This window comes from Vespa velutina, chromosome 4 (genome assembly GCF_912470025.1).
Source record: "Vespa velutina chromosome 4, iVesVel2.1, whole genome shotgun sequence".
Classification (NCBI taxonomy): Eukaryota; Metazoa; Arthropoda; class Insecta; order Hymenoptera; family Vespidae; genus Vespa; species Vespa velutina.
The window spans coordinates 3,558,773-3,574,350 of NC_062191.1; the positions used below are offsets into that span (position 1 = coordinate 3,558,773).

At 25.3% G+C, this 15,578-nt stretch overlaps 2 protein-coding genes across 8 annotated transcripts; both read left to right on the forward strand.

Moving 5' to 3' along the window:
• Positions 1 to 546: 546 nt before the first annotated feature.
• On the forward strand, positions 547 to 6,032 carry LOC124948649 (heterogeneous nuclear ribonucleoprotein H2-like). The gene is made up of 9 exons (XM_047492534.1): positions 547 to 693; positions 1,068 to 1,334; positions 1,506 to 1,649; positions 2,638 to 2,776; positions 3,806 to 3,978; positions 4,052 to 4,245; positions 4,339 to 4,458; positions 4,704 to 4,803; positions 4,924 to 6,032. The coding sequence occupies exons 2-9, from the start codon at positions 1,076 to 1,078 to the stop codon at positions 5,007 to 5,009; spliced, it is 1,215 nt and encodes a 404-aa protein (XP_047348490.1). The 5' UTR covers positions 547 to 693; positions 1,068 to 1,075; the 3' UTR covers positions 5,010 to 6,032.
• Positions 6,033 to 6,978: 946 nt separating this feature from the next.
• On the forward strand, positions 6,979 to 15,436 carry LOC124948620 (ATP-binding cassette sub-family C member 5-like). Of its 7 annotated transcripts, none has more exons than XM_047492475.1 (24): positions 6,979 to 7,345; positions 7,402 to 7,551; positions 7,663 to 7,821; positions 7,906 to 8,053; positions 8,134 to 8,367; positions 8,456 to 8,629; positions 8,726 to 8,873; positions 8,950 to 9,098; positions 9,328 to 9,438; positions 10,177 to 10,287; positions 11,108 to 11,253; positions 11,392 to 11,841; positions 11,922 to 12,048; positions 12,121 to 12,266; positions 12,352 to 12,467; positions 12,526 to 12,713; positions 12,851 to 13,127; positions 13,235 to 13,388; positions 13,467 to 13,595; positions 13,660 to 13,936; positions 14,015 to 14,180; positions 14,265 to 14,448; positions 14,524 to 14,716; positions 14,778 to 15,436. In XM_047492475.1, exons 1-24 carry the CDS (start codon positions 7,269 to 7,271, stop codon positions 15,033 to 15,035), a joined length of 4,272 nt encoding a protein of 1,423 aa, XP_047348431.1. In that variant the 5' UTR covers positions 6,979 to 7,268; the 3' UTR covers positions 15,036 to 15,436. The 7 variants fall into 7 exon arrangements, with proteins under 7 accessions (XP_047348431.1, XP_047348433.1, XP_047348435.1 ...); XM_047492477.1 differs by having other exon boundaries at positions 7,906 to 7,984; XM_047492479.1 differs by lacking the exon at positions 10,177 to 10,287 and having other exon boundaries at positions 14,778 to 15,435.
• Positions 15,437 to 15,578: the final 142 nt, after the last annotated feature.

A 15,578-nucleotide genomic window follows, 5' to 3' on the forward strand; every position in this document is an offset into this window, starting at 1 on the left:
CTACAAACAATTCTTAATTTTTAAATAATAATAAAAAAGAAAAAATTATATTATTTATTTAAGTTATAAAGTTTATCTGGAAATTAATAAAAAAGAATTATTTACCCAGGGTCCTTATGATTCTATATACAACCCTGAGTAAGACAGAGAGAAATGATGGTTCTTTTTATTTTAAGCTTCTATAACTAAATTTATAAGACGCACTACTACCTTATATTTCAATTCAAAGAATATTGTAGATATTGTAGATACTGTACGATACTTTTAGTTATGTTGACACTAACGTAGTAATCGATCGTAGTATAACTTGACATAATCAATTCATATAAGTGTTATTTTTGCCGCCTTTAATTTAAGTAAATTATTAGTAATTATTATTTATTTTTGGAAGGGAAATCCAATTGCAATAATAATACAAAGAAAATTTAAAATTTAAATGCAACTTAAACTTGCATGATGTTTTCATGAAAGAAATATGTGTATGCATATATATATATATATATGTAAGCGGTTTGCATGGGAACGAAGTTTTAGGGAAGCCATTTAGGAGAGCGCCATTTTGTCAGTTGATGTCGTCGTTGTGAAATTTGTGGTAGTAGTATAAAACATCTGCCGAAATTGTCCTTGAATTTTCGTTATTATACTTTATTACTTTTAATCAGAAAGTTTTGGCTTCTCATAAACAGAAATAAAGTAAGATTTACAATTTTCTTATTTATTTAATACTAGATTACCGTAGAACATATCGCAACTTGGGGCGTCTCATAAGATTATTGCTGTATAGTTCATTTTTGTCATGAAATCTTTATTTTACATATCAAAATTTTACATATCAAAAATTAATAATATCAAGATAATACTTTTAGAAACACGATTTTCTAAATTATAGTGTAAGATTAGATTTATGTCTGTTCTATGTAGTTATCTAATAAAGTGTTAGAATAATTGGTTAGAATAATATATATAAACAACAAGTATAACAAATAAATGTCTAGAAATAATCTAATTCTTAGCAAATTAGGAACACACACTGATTATATCCAATATATTTTTATTATAATTTTAAGTATAAAACATGTCAAATGGTGGTGGAGATCACGACGACGAGGGATACGTTGTTAAAATGCGTGGACTTCCATGGTCTACAACTGTTGATGAGATTATGAAATTTTTTGGTGATTGTTCCATCACTAATGGAAAAGATGGAGTACATATGACTATGTCACGGGAGGGAAGACCTAGCGGAGAAGCTTATGTAGAAATGGACACTCCAGAAGACATTGAAAAAGCTTGTAAAAGAGATAGAGATCATATGGGACATCGATATATTGAAGGTATATGTAATACCGTATATAATAATTTATGAAGTTATTTTTTTATATAGTTTCTATTATTTAGTATATATACTGTACTATTATATATACGCACGTACTGTGTACTTTATTATATTTATAATAAAAAAATTATTCTTTGACTTTAACTTATATTTTATATTACTTTTATAGTTTTTAAAGCAAAAAGAGGTGAAATGGAATGGGTAATCAAACGAAGTGGCTTAAATTTAGAAAATGCAATGGATGATGGCTGTGTCAGATTGCGTGGACTACCATTTGGTTGTTCTAAAGAAGAAATAGCACAATTTTTCTCAGGTATTTATCATATCCTATCTATATATTAATATACTTTGTTTTTCTTGTTCATGATTGACAGTTTTTACTAAGTACTATATGCTTTGAGTTCAAAAAATTGTCTAGCACATATTTCTTTCTTTAACTTTAAATAGTCTCATTTCTGTTAGGGCACATATTGCTGAACATAAATCATAATATTATTATAATTCTGAATCACAGGGACTAAATGCTTTTGATGGTTCCACTATATAATATTTTTATTGTAATTGTCAATAATATGTAGCAGTACCAAAAATATATGTGTGTGTGCATGTGTTAACAATATGCAGTGAGATAAATGATAAAAGAAACATTATCATAATAAAAATATAAAAAATTTTTATTTCTGATTAAATTTTGTATTAAATATATGAAAATTTTTATACTATATTATTTTTTATCAATACTACATAATACATTGTAATTATAAATGAATAACATTATTAATAAAATTTATTTTATTGCAGCATAAATAATAATTAAGTAATAAATAGATTTTCAGCATAATTTATTAAGATCATATTTAAAAATATTTTCATTATATTTGCAGAGATTTTTGTTAGTTCAATATTAATGAGTATATGTTAGTTCAATATTAATGAGTATAATTTACCAACCAATAAATTAATACATTCAAATTCTTATCCATCCCAAGCAGTGTCTCTGTGTTTCTACATATCATTACTATCCATTTTATTTACATCATATCGTGAATTTTTTTTTTTAATTATGACGTATATTGATTCCATAACATAGCATTGAACTGCTGAGTTAAAATATAAAAGTTTTGCTTCTACTTCATCTTTGCTAGAAAGAATATGAAATTGGAGTAAGACAATTTAATAAATATCTGCAAAGGCTAAGTAAATTTGGCTTTATAAGGGTTTGATAAGTACATTGACTCGATACTTTAACTAATAATTGGGTGATACGCTACAATATCGATGTTTGATTATGTGTGGGTCAGGGTTGGAGATATTGCCGAACGGGATTTCACTACCGACAGACTACACGGGCCGCAGTACTGGGGAGGCTTACGTTCAATTTGTTAACAAAGATGTTGCGGAGCGCGCTCTGCAGAAACACAAGGAAAAGATAGGACACAGGTGGGGCACTGACGCTAGCTGGGTTTGGGTATATTTATGATTTTTCAATATCATTTTTATATGATCGTAGTATATGTAGGTATATACATTTTGTTAGTTAATAGCGGGAATCAGTTTTTAAATACAGAAGCAGTTTCTTTAAATTCACAACTTGTAGAAATTATTTTAATATATGACACAGTTTATTTCTATTCGCTCAATATTATGGTACATATCCTGGTAATGCAGAAAGTAACCATTGTGTAAAGAAACTGCCTCTTGGAGGGTAAAATCAAAATAAGGCTAAACATACGTAAGCAAAAGTACTGTTGGCCCAACTGAAACCTGTGGGTGGGTGCCGGGCGGGAAGTATCCCGTGACATCATCATCAAATCCCATGGGAGGTGGGTAGGGCCCCAGGATGGGTAGGCACTACAGAGGTAGTAAAGATCAATTTGGTACTTCTGTCTGATACAAACAATTGTACTTTTCTTACAAAGTACAAGATTATATATTTCTAAAATTCTTAAATAACCCATAAGTATTTCTGAATTACTTCTTGTCTTTATTTCTATTTTAATTATATAAAGAAATAGAATAAGAAAAAATTTAATTGAATAATTCATTTATAATAAACTCATCATAAGAAAATTCACTTTGTAAGAAGTGCGATTGCAAGTGTTGTTTGCCTGAAGACCTAGCATCACAAGGGCTAGGGTTGGCATAAATTCATCACAAAGCAATGTCATCGTGGGAGGGTGTCAACAGAAATTTAAAATAAATGTGGAGGTGTAGTATGCTTAGTTGTTTCATTACAACAAAGTTCTCGAAATATGAGGTTTTCTTTTTTTAATTTTTTCTCCTTATACAAAAGCACTACAGTTTTTGACTTATTGAAGGTATGAATTTGAACAAATAGTTTGCAAATATTAATTGTCTCTTTTTTGAAGTTATATACTTTTCAATGTTTAACTACATTATTATCAAGAAATAATAGTCCATCAATTTAATGCATAAAACATACTCATTAATACATTTAATTATTGACAGGTACATTGAAATCTTCCGGAGTAGTTTATCTGAAGTACGTGCTAGTATAGGACCAAAAATGCGTGGCGGCCCAATGGGTGGATTTAATCAGAGACCTACACCTTATGATCGTGGTGATCGTTTTGGGGGCATGAATCGTTTCAGTAATAATGGTAGAGGATCTAGAAATAGAGGTACCCATCAGTTTTAAGTAAATATTAAGAGAGCTATAATTATTTTTTTACTTTAACATACAATATATTGCAGATTTTGATAGTGGTCCTTGGGGAAGTGGAAATAATTTCAGTTCGCGTGGAAGTGGAATGGGTATGCGTGGTGGAATGGATATGAAAGGAGGAAATTTTAGAGGAAGTGGTGATAATTGGGGTAGCAATACTGGAGTTCATAGTATACATATGAGAGGTTTACCATTCAAAGCGACGGAGGATGATATAGCAGATGTAAATACATTGATATTATTATCAATTAAAAATTATCAATCAAAAAGTTATAATTAAAGTAATCTTTTGCTAATGAAATATATGTAAATTTAGTTTTTCAGACCTGTTGTACCGATTAATGTTAAAATTCTTTTGGAAAATGGTGGACGTCCATCTGGTGAAGCAGATGTGGAATTTGAAACCCACGAAGAAGCAGTTAGAGCAATGTGCAAGGTGAACAAATTTTTAATTATGTATCATTTTATTATTAATTATGTATCTTTAATTATATAATTTATTATGTATGAAACATCAAAAAAGTTTATTAAAAGTTATCTAAAAGAATAATATAATAGCTTGAGAAAAGAATTTTGAATTATTCCGACTTAAAAAATTTTGATTCATGTACTGTTATAGATTAATTAATTATCCGATTTCTTATATTCATATAATATTTATATATTTCTTTATCCTTACAGGATAAAAGTCACATGTCTTACAGATATATTGAGTTATTCCTTAACTCTAGCAGTAGTTCCAGTGGAATGTCTTTGGGTGGTATTGGAAACTTTTGTGGAGGTATATAAATAGTTTTTTAAATTAATAATTATATAAAATAAATATATAAAATTATGAAGGTTTTATATGCAAGGTTGAATTTATTACATACGAAATTTTATTGTACTAATCTGATTTTAGGTTTGGGTAATAACTTTAGGCCAGGATATTCTCCAAATAGAGGATTCAGCAGTCAATTAGGAGGTAGTAATTACAACAGTTTTTGAGATTCAATGCCAGGTTTCTTACGTTCTATACGAAGAAGGATATAAAATGATTTAAGGTTTAAAGAATCAATGTTCTAACTTGAGAAATATTGACGCATATGGAATTACCTTTTGCAGATGATACTGAGCGTAGAAATTATATATTTTTTTTTTTCTTTTATATATACATATATTTTAGGTTCATTGATTAAAATCTATAATGATAAAAAAATCTGGTTATTAAACAAATTGACAATTGATTAGATTTGGTTGTAATAGATTTCATTGAGACATACAAACAATATGCGTTAAAATTCTTAGTATATGATTTAATGATTTATTTTGTTTAAAGATTGCGCTGCATTTCTTTTCGCTCATTTGTTTAAATTTGTTTTAATTTTTTTGTGCTCTTTTTATAATTCATATCAGCAAAAAAATACATAAGCAAAGTGCCCTCTCTATTTATGAATGTTTTTTACGAAATATAGAAAACATGTTCAAAAATACATATTTAAAAAGTCACAGTTAATATTGAAAATATAATATTTTGTTTTATTAATTATTTCGCTTAAAAATTATTCAATATTAACAGATTTGTAATAAATATTCATTGCAACGATTTAATGCAAATTTCATTAGGCACTTTGTTATTATATTTTGTATTTATTTTATATGAAATTATAAGAAAAACAAAAACATTTAAATTCATACAATATAATATAAATTCTTATATTCATTATTTTATTAAATGATGTAATGGGAAGATCCGAATAGGTGATTTATATGCTATATGCACAAAATTGTATCTAAGATTAATAGCATCGTTTCATTGATTCAAAAAATATAATACTCTTTAGTTTTTGTTTACGATTACGAATGTCGCATATGGATTGCGAATATGTTTATGTTCCTTTATAAATTCTACTTTGTATATGTGGAAATCGAGCCTATGCCATGTGTATGAAATAAAATAGTAATAATGAATGCCGAATGTGAACTGTGCTTTAAAAAGATAGTAAATAAAAACGTTATCTTCTTATCCAATCTTTTTATGATAATACCTACATTATATTTGCCAATGTATTCATTGCTAGATGTTTAATATATTTCTTTTTCATAAGTATTGATATCAAACACATAATTTCTCGTGTAGTAGTATTGTAACAATTGATGCATTATAATATTATTTTTATATACAATATAAAAAAAAAAAAAACAATTCTAAGCATGGATAATAAAATAAGAGACATAGCAGCATATTAAGTATATAGAGATATATAAGTATATATATTAAGTATATATTCAATTTATAGATATGTTGGTATATATATGTACATATATTATAATAATAACAAAGAAACATTCCAATTTAATTTAATAGATTATCTTTAAATACTTAGTGACTATCGTTTAAATATATGTGTAGTGTTTCTCTGTGTATATATATTAATATTTTGAAATTGTATACTAATCGTTTATTTCCATATAAATATTACATTATTATAATTAATATTACTTCATTATAAATAAATATGATATTTATATATTATATATATATAAATATATAATGAAATATTAATTATCGTATTTATGGAAATAAACAATTAGTATATATATATATTTATATATATATATATATATATATATATATATATATATATAAACATCTTTAAAATGCATATAATATATCTTATAACTAACCACAGCTTAATATTTTGTATAATTATTTTATGGTAATAATGTGATGTGGCACAATGTGACAGCAATGTCACGCGACTAACGTATCAGATATACTACTCACAATTGCAGTCAATCAAATCATGATTACTTTAAAAGGCAAGGAAATAATATACTTAACCATAATATAACAATATCTATATTAAAAAACGAAACACGGATTTATTAAAATATTATTATTTTCTATACGAAATAAGGTTAAGGAGACAAAAGATTTAGTTAATTTATTTCATTTATTGCATTTTATTTGTAGGACACGATTTTATATCAAAGATTAAAGCATGAAACAACGCTTTTGTGTTTATTCAACCTTGTCTTTTTGTCTTTTTGATTAAGAAAGATTAGAATATGCACGTTATCAGTGACATGATGTGAAAATCCTAATGAATCTATAAACGTCATAAAAGTATTTTATAACAGTTCGGGAGATGCTTGATGCTTCAAATGAAAGAAACAAGAGGCAAAAATCATTCTGGATGTGTTAATATATTCAAACACAATAAATATTTTTCTATAATTTGAAAGTAATTTTCTAGAAGGACAATGGTTAAAAATACAAGTGAAAGAAATATTGTTACTGAGGCTATTGAAAATAATCAACTGAATAAAGCTGATAAGAGGTAAAACACAAATGTCTTTATCTATCATTAAAATTATATTTCTATTTTTTTTTTAGTCAAGCATCTGGTAACGATGGACCAAATTTTTTTCTTCCAAATAAAAATTTGTCTATTCATAAACACAATGTGGAATATATTCCTGGTTTAGGAATTGTACGATATAATCATGCAATGCAGAATTTTATACCCATGCGTCCTAAAACAACGTATGTATTTTTACAAAAGTATTCATTTATATATAATAGTATAATATATTTGTGAATATAATGATTATAATAATTTATACAATGAACAATTACATGACAAATATTTTTTAGTGACAAAGAAGCCATGCCAGCAGATAGTGCTGGATTATTTTCTTATATGTTTGTTACATGGATGACAAGATATTTATGGAAAGCATACAAAAAGGGTATTTTATTATCAGATCTTCCATTAATTTCACCCTATGATAGTTCTATTTATAATTTACAAAGGTAAAAAAATTATAATTATTTATTTATGAAAATTTTCTTTGTGTGAGATTTTATATCATTGTTTAGAAGTATAAATTCTTTTAGATTAGAAAATCTATGGCAAGAAGAATTACATAGAAATGGTCCTAATAATGCATCATTTTGTATGGCTGTATGGAAATTTGTACGCACAAGAGTATTTGTCAGTTCTATTTTTTTATCTTGCTCAGTAATTTTTGGTTTTATAAGTCCTGTATGTTAAAATTTTTTTCTCACATTCATTTTGTTTTAATGTTTCATGTATTTACATTATAAAAATTTATTAATTTGTAGGCAATATTAATGAGAAATATTCTAGAATATGTACAATCCCCAGAAGGAACCATTTGGGATGGAATAAAGTGGGCATTATTGTTAACATTGTGTGATTTTTCGAGGACAATATTTCTTACATTGACTTGGATTGTTAATTATAGAACAGCATTAAGACTGAAATCATCTTGTTCTGCTTTATTGTATAAAAGAATTATTGGATTAAATAATGTTGGAAACATAAATATAGGAGAAGTATAATTTATTAACAATTTTTATTTTATTAATTTAATTAGTACTTTCTAATATATAATTTTCTTTTTAATCTTTTTCTCTATCCTAGTTAGTGAACCTATTTTCCAATGACAGTCAAAGATTATTCGATGTAATCCTATATGGTCCAATGATTGTTACCAGTCCTATTATTATCATTTGTAGTATTATTTATATATTACAGTTCTTCAATCCTATGGCTCTTTTGGGCATGGTAGCATTTCTTTTATTTTACCCTATACAGGTACAAAAAAGAATGAAGTATAATAAATTAATTTTTATATTTTAAGTTATATATAAATATTTATTAATATAAACAAATATGTGTGTTCTATTCCAGTATTTACTTTCTCGTTTAAATGGTTATTTACGAAGTAAGGCAATAAAAATTACTGATGTTCGTGTGAAATTAATGAATGAAATTCTTGAAACTATGAAGATGATCAAAATGTATTCGTGGGAGAATTATTTTTGTCAAAAACTGCTTAGTAATTATTAACTAATTAACGAAAGGTATAATATTATATATTAATTCATACAATCAGTAAATTTTTTACTTTTCAGACATACGTAAGACGGAAAAGAATTGGTTACATAAGATAGCATATTTTCAAAGTCTTAGTGTTTCATTAACACCTGCTGTGCCTATTATCTCCGCTGTTATTACTTTTTTGGCGCATGTTTCTGGAGGATTTAATTTAACAGCTGCACAGGTATGTATTATATTATTAATGGAATGTAATCATAAAAAATTTATATGCATTAAATAAAAAAGAGAGAAAATAAGATGTTTAAGAAAATATTGTATTATATAGTATATATGATGCATTAATTTATATCATTTTGCAAAACAATAGTGAAAAAAAGATTTTTATAGATCTTAATATTATATTTTATATGCAATGATAAATAGTGTTGCACTTACTGAAGAACATATTACAGGCTTTTCCTATCGCATCTTTATTTTGGAACCAGTTGAGACTGGTACTTGTTGCACTTAAGGATTCTACGCGATACATTATCGGCGCTCATATAGCCCTTAGAAGATTTCAGGTTTTCTTAAATTTTAAATTGTTATAATTTATATATAATTTAATAAGTAATATTTTCTATACATATTATTAAGAGAACAGTTTTTGTGTATTTTATATACAATTTTATTTTAAATAATAATTTTACCAATATACTAACAATTTTATACTTTTTAAGATTGATAATTCTATTCTTCATATATAAATATTCTTAGATTTAAATGTTATAACTAAATAATTTTACATTTATTTATTGAATTACAACTAAAGTTCTTCATTATTATAGGTTATCACATATATATATTTAATAGATGTAACTTCCTATCAAATAATTGCAAAACAATTATAAGTATAAAAAAATAAACAACAAAATGTAGTCAAAACTTCACGATCAAAATAATTAGATAGCCCAATGTATTGAAATATACACATGAATTATATCTAATAATAATATGTAAATGAAAGTAATTCAAATGTAACTTTAGCATATATGGGAAAGCTTTTAGTGATGGGTTATAGATTAAATAGACAAAGGAAAAAATGTTCTGTAAAAGTGTAATATAATTGCTTTCTATTTATCTTGTATATAATTTTAGTGTATATGTAAAGGAAGATATATATATTATAATTATAAAAATAGAGCATTAAAAATATATAATACATTTCTGTTTAACTAAACTAAAAAAATAATTATTAAAAATATTTATGTTGAAAGTTTTCTGAATTACTAAAATAATATTTCACTACATTGCTTTTTCAGGTATTTCCCTTTGTATCATTACTCAATGCTCAAATTCGCACTAGTTTCATGTTTTTGCAAGTGGCTATAATTAATATTATTGCATCAAAGATAACTTTCAACAGATTAAAGGTGTTTATTTCTATATCTTTATACAATATTATAACATTAGTAACATTAATTAAATTAATAACACATTACTAACTACTTACAAATGCATGTTATATTAACTATTTATAATTCTTTTACATAATATATACTTATAATTATGTGTGTTAAATTTTTTTAATTGGAATGTATAAATATTTTAATATTGTATAATATATACTAACATTTTGAGTATATTTATGTCATAAATCATACAATTTTATTGTGCATTTTATGTTAAAAAGAAGTATTGACATATTCCAAAAGTCATTATAATTATTAATATGCTTTTGTGACGTTATTTTGAATTCTATATTTTTCATATTAAAAGATACTTATTTTTTATGTTATAGTCAGCAATGTTTGCTTGTTTTATAAAAATTATTTGCAAACAAATAAGTTATTACAATTGAATTTTAGAATATGTTAGGAATAGTAATTTAATGAAAATTTGGTATTGGAAATAGCATGCTATTATAATTAACTTATTAATGACTATAGATTTGAAAACAATTCTGTTATATAAGAAATTTCTCTCTTTGTAAAGAAATTTCTTTCTCTTTACTTCGTACTTAGTTTTTTTTTTTTTTTTTTTAGCATTTAGAAAAGATATTGGTAATAGTATTTTAAAAACTCATAAATAAGAAGAAATAAAAGTAATAGGAATATTGCAAAATTTGTATATAATAATGCTGTATTATACTGTATGTGCTTATGTGAATGTGATTAAATATTAAAAATGTATATATATTATATAGCATTATTATGTATATAGATAGATTAATATATTATTAAATTCATACAGAAAATTATGTTATTGGACAAAGGCAATATTTGTATTTCAAGACCTATTATGAAATCACAGTCAATAGCAATTGCTAATGCAACATTTGTTTTTGATAATTCTAAAGAACAAACTAATATATTGAATAAATCCAAAAACAAAAAAATGTGAGTAAGGATATTAATAAAAAATCTTGTTTTGACAAAAAGAAATGTTTCTATAATTATAACTTACTATAATAATACTACAATATTAAAAATATTAATTCTTTTTTATTTGATTTTCTTATATTTCTAATATTTTAGAAAGGATTCAGATGCCAATACAACAGAACTTGAAGAACTTAAACATCCCGAAGAGAACATGTATATTCAAATACTTACAGATATAACATTTGGTGCACCTAAAGGCAAATTAATTGGAATTTGTGGTCAAGTAGGCAGTGGAAAGTCTAGTCTTTTGCTTGCAATATTGGGTCAATTGCAAATAATAAAAGGACAACTTTCAAGAGAAGGCTCTTGTGCATATGTCAGCCAACAAGCATGGATAGTCAATGCAACTCTTAAAGAGAATATTCTTTTCGGAGAACAGTTTGATGCTAAACGTTATTATCAAGCATTAACAGTATGTAGTTTAAAGGATGATCTAAATATGTTACCAGGAGGAGATGAAACTGAAATTGGTGAAAGAGGTATAAATTTATCAGGAGGCCAAAAACAGAGAGTCGCACTTGCTCGAGCATTTTATGCTAATCGGTAGATTTTACAATTTAATTTTACTTGCTTTAAAATATTCATTTTTTATTCTAATCAGTTATCAATTTAAAATTTCCTAGGGATATTTATTGTTTGGATGATCCTCTGAGCGCAGTAGATACACATGTTGGACATTATATTTTTAATAAATTAATTCTTGATGCTTTGAAAGAAAAAACTGTTGTTCTTGTTACTCATCAAATTCAGGTATTTTTCAATAAATAATAAAATAATAGTTTTATCATAGGCTGGTTTTTTGGCAGATTTTATTTTATATAGTTTCTGGAATGCTGTGACCAAATTTATCTACTTCAAAATGGAACAATTTCCGAGCACGGAACGCACATGGAACTTATGCAGTTGGATAAAGAGTATGCTATAATAGTAAACAATATATTGCAACAATCAAAACATAAATTAAATGAGTATGTTATTTTAATACAATTATTATCTTAGTATATTATTTTATTCTTTATATTACTATTTATATTAATTTTTATTATTTTATAGAGATCAATATGGACAAATTATAAATAAGGATGAAGATAACACTGAATCAAACACTGAATTTATTAATTCTCAAGAAAAGCAAGATGAAGAAAGTTCAAAAAAAATTCATAATGGAGGTAGTAGTAAATTATCTTTTATACTTTTTAAAATAAATAATTAATTCTATTTGTGTAGGAACAACTTTAATATCACAAGATAAGGTTGAAACTGGATCTGTAAAAATTCAAACGTATCATGCATATATAAAAGCTGCTGGTGGATATTTAATGGCCTTTTTAGTATTTTCCATATTATTTTCAAATGTAGGTAGTATGGCATTTAGTTCATGGTGGCTTGTTGTATGGATCAAAGCAGGTGGTGGAGTAAGTAGTTTTTAATAAAAAATACTGAATAGAATATATATAACATAAAAGATAATCTTATATAATTTAGAGTAATAGAAGATAAATTAAAAAGTAAAATTTTTATAACAAATTTTTTCTTTTTTTATATTTTTAAGAATGCAACTGTTCCTGGCAGTAATGGTACTCTTTTATCAGATAATATAATCGACAATCCAAATTTCACATATTATCGAAATATTTATGCTACATGTATTGGTATTATAATTATGACAAGCCTCATCCGTGGCTTAGTAATAACATATGCCACAATACGTGCTTCAACAACAATACATAATACCATTTTCAAAAATATAATTACATCTCCTATGAAATTTTTTGAAACCACTCCAAGTGGTAGAATACAAAATATTTTTAGTCGAGATATAGATGAAGGTATATACTAAAATATATACGTGTATATTTTTATGCATTTAGTATAATTTAAATAATTAATCGTATAATATAAAATAATTTAAATTTAATATGTTACTCATTTATAGTGGACAATTATTTACCATTGGCAGTGGAATATATGATACAAAATATTTTCACTTGTATAGTTGCTATTTTCTTTATATGTTTCGTTCTCCCTTGGTTTTCTATACCTTTAATTATTCTTGGCACAGTGTTTTTTTTGGTTAGCAAAATGTTCAGGTAAATCCTATGTAATACTTGTCATTTTCAATTTATAAGAAAATGTATTAAAAAGTTATTGATTTATTTACATTGCAGAGTTGCAATGAGAGATTTCAAAAGAATGGAAAGTACTTCACGTTCACCTGTTCTGAGCTTTGTTACAACCACTGTTCAAGGTTTGCATACTATCCATGCTTTCAAAAAAGAAAAGAATTTTATAAAGAAGTAAGTATTTTTTACATGCTATAAGATTAGATAATTATTTACAATAAATTATATTATTATATAGGTTTGAAGAATTATTGGATCTCAATAATTTATGCACTTACATGTGTAATGCAGCAATGCGTTGGTCTGCTGTAAGACTGGATAGTTTGGCAATTGCTTGTTGTTCTATCACAGCATTCTTCATTATCTTTTTAAAAGGCAAAATACCTGCTGCACTTGCTGGTCTTGCTATGGCGTATGCTACTCAAATCTCAGGTGTCTTTCAATATACTGTCAGATTAATGTCAGAGACTGAGGTACGTTTTATAAGTATGGAGAGAATAAATTATTACATTAAGGTATGTAATACAATTTTTGTTTATCAAACTGTTTACCAAAATAACTGATAGTGTTAATATACCATTCTATATATTCAGAATTTAGAAAAGGAAGATACACCCAAAGAGTCATTAATTAAAGTAGATGAAAATTGGCCTAGTTCTGGTAAAATACAATTTAAAAATGTTCAAATGAAATATAGAAAAGAATTACCACTTGTATTAATTAATATTTCATTCACCGTCAAAACTGGAGAAAAAATAGGTAAGATTTTGTATTTTCAAATATATTTCTGCTAATGTAATGCATTATTTTATATTTTTTTTTATTATATCATTTGTGTTTTAGGAATTGTAGGTAGAACAGGTTCTGGAAAAAGTTCTTTAACAGTAGCCTTATTTCGATTGGTTGAAATCTGTGGAGGAGTAATCAAAATTGATAGTGTAGATATATCAAAAATAGAATTACAATTATTGAGAAATAAACTTTCTATTATACCACAGGATCCAGTATTATTTAATGGGACAATACGGTAAAAATACAGATAAAATCGGATTCAATTTTATATTTATAAAATAATTAATGAGACATTTTAATTTTTGAATAGATCTAATTTGGACCCATTTAAAAAATATTCCGACACTGAAATTTGGAGTGCTCTTGAGAAAAGTCAACTTAAAGAAAAAGTAAAATTAATGAATGGTCAACTTGAAGCGTTTGTAGAATGTGGTGGAAATAATTTCAGTGTTGGAGAAAAACAACTTCTTTGTTTAACAAGAGCACTTCTGCGCAATAGCAAGGTAAGATAACCAAGTAAAAATTATTCATTATATATTATATTATGTATATTTTATATTATAGATATTGATTTTGGATGAAGCAACTGCAGCAGTTGATCCAGAAACCGAAACAGCAATTCAAGATACAATACAAAATGAATTTGCAGAATGTACTGTTTTAACTATCGCACATCGTTTACAAACTATTATGAAATATGACAAAATTCTTGTTATGAAAAATGGATCTATTCTCGAATTGGATACACCAACTAATCTTCTTTCGAATCCAAATTCTGAATTTTCTAAAATGATGGCTGTTATAAGAAAAACAGTTAAATAGTCTGCAATTAATTCCTTAATATTTCATCTTAAATAAAATATGAAAATAAAAGAGGACTAAGTTGAAGACGATATTGCCATTTCTTTAAAATTATTAACATACAAAAAAATATTTTGTTTATTAACTTCATATAATGTTATAACTTACGTAATGTTATCTCATTTGAGAACTTATATTTTACAACTAATAATCTTTCAATAAGAGAATAATAATTATAATACTCGCCAGAATAATAATTTTAATTTTATATATTCATTATAGAAACTTTCATTTTTATTTTTAAGTTGTATTGTAATTATAGATTACATAGATTTAATTGTTTATAATAAAAAAATGTGATTAATATACATTTTATAATCGAATAATAAGATTGATATACATTTATTATTTTAAGACTATAACCAATAATTTATAGTTTTTCTTTTGATATTAATATTTATAAATAATTTCTTTTTTAAGAATAGTTATTAAATTTCTATTCACATATAATTTGTAAAAGTGTATAATAAAAATTTATATAAGTAATAAAGTTTTGTATTTTCT

Excerpts from the sequence above, each read along its gene's own strand:
- LOC124948620 (XM_047492475.1), top strand. The coding sequence starts at position 7,269 with ATGGTTAAAAATACAAGTGAAAGAAATATTGTTACTGAGGCTATTGAA. Across the intron at positions 13,937-14,014 it reads GAATAAATTATTACATTAAG|AATTTAGAAAAGGAAGATAC; the intron begins GTATGTAATACA and ends CTATATATTCAG. Across the intron at positions 14,717-14,777 it reads CACTTCTGCGCAATAGCAAG|ATATTGATTTTGGATGAAGC; the intron begins GTAAGATAACCA and ends TTTATATTATAG.
- LOC124948649 (XM_047492534.1), top strand. The coding sequence starts at position 1,076 with ATGTCAAATGGTGGTGGAGATCACGACGACGAGGGATACGTTGTTAAA. Across the intron at positions 3,979-4,051 it reads TAGAGGATCTAGAAATAGAG|ATTTTGATAGTGGTCCTTGG; the intron begins GTACCCATCAGT and ends AATATATTGCAG. Across the intron at positions 4,459-4,703 it reads CAGTTAGAGCAATGTGCAAG|GATAAAAGTCACATGTCTTA; the intron begins GTGAACAAATTT and ends TTATCCTTACAG.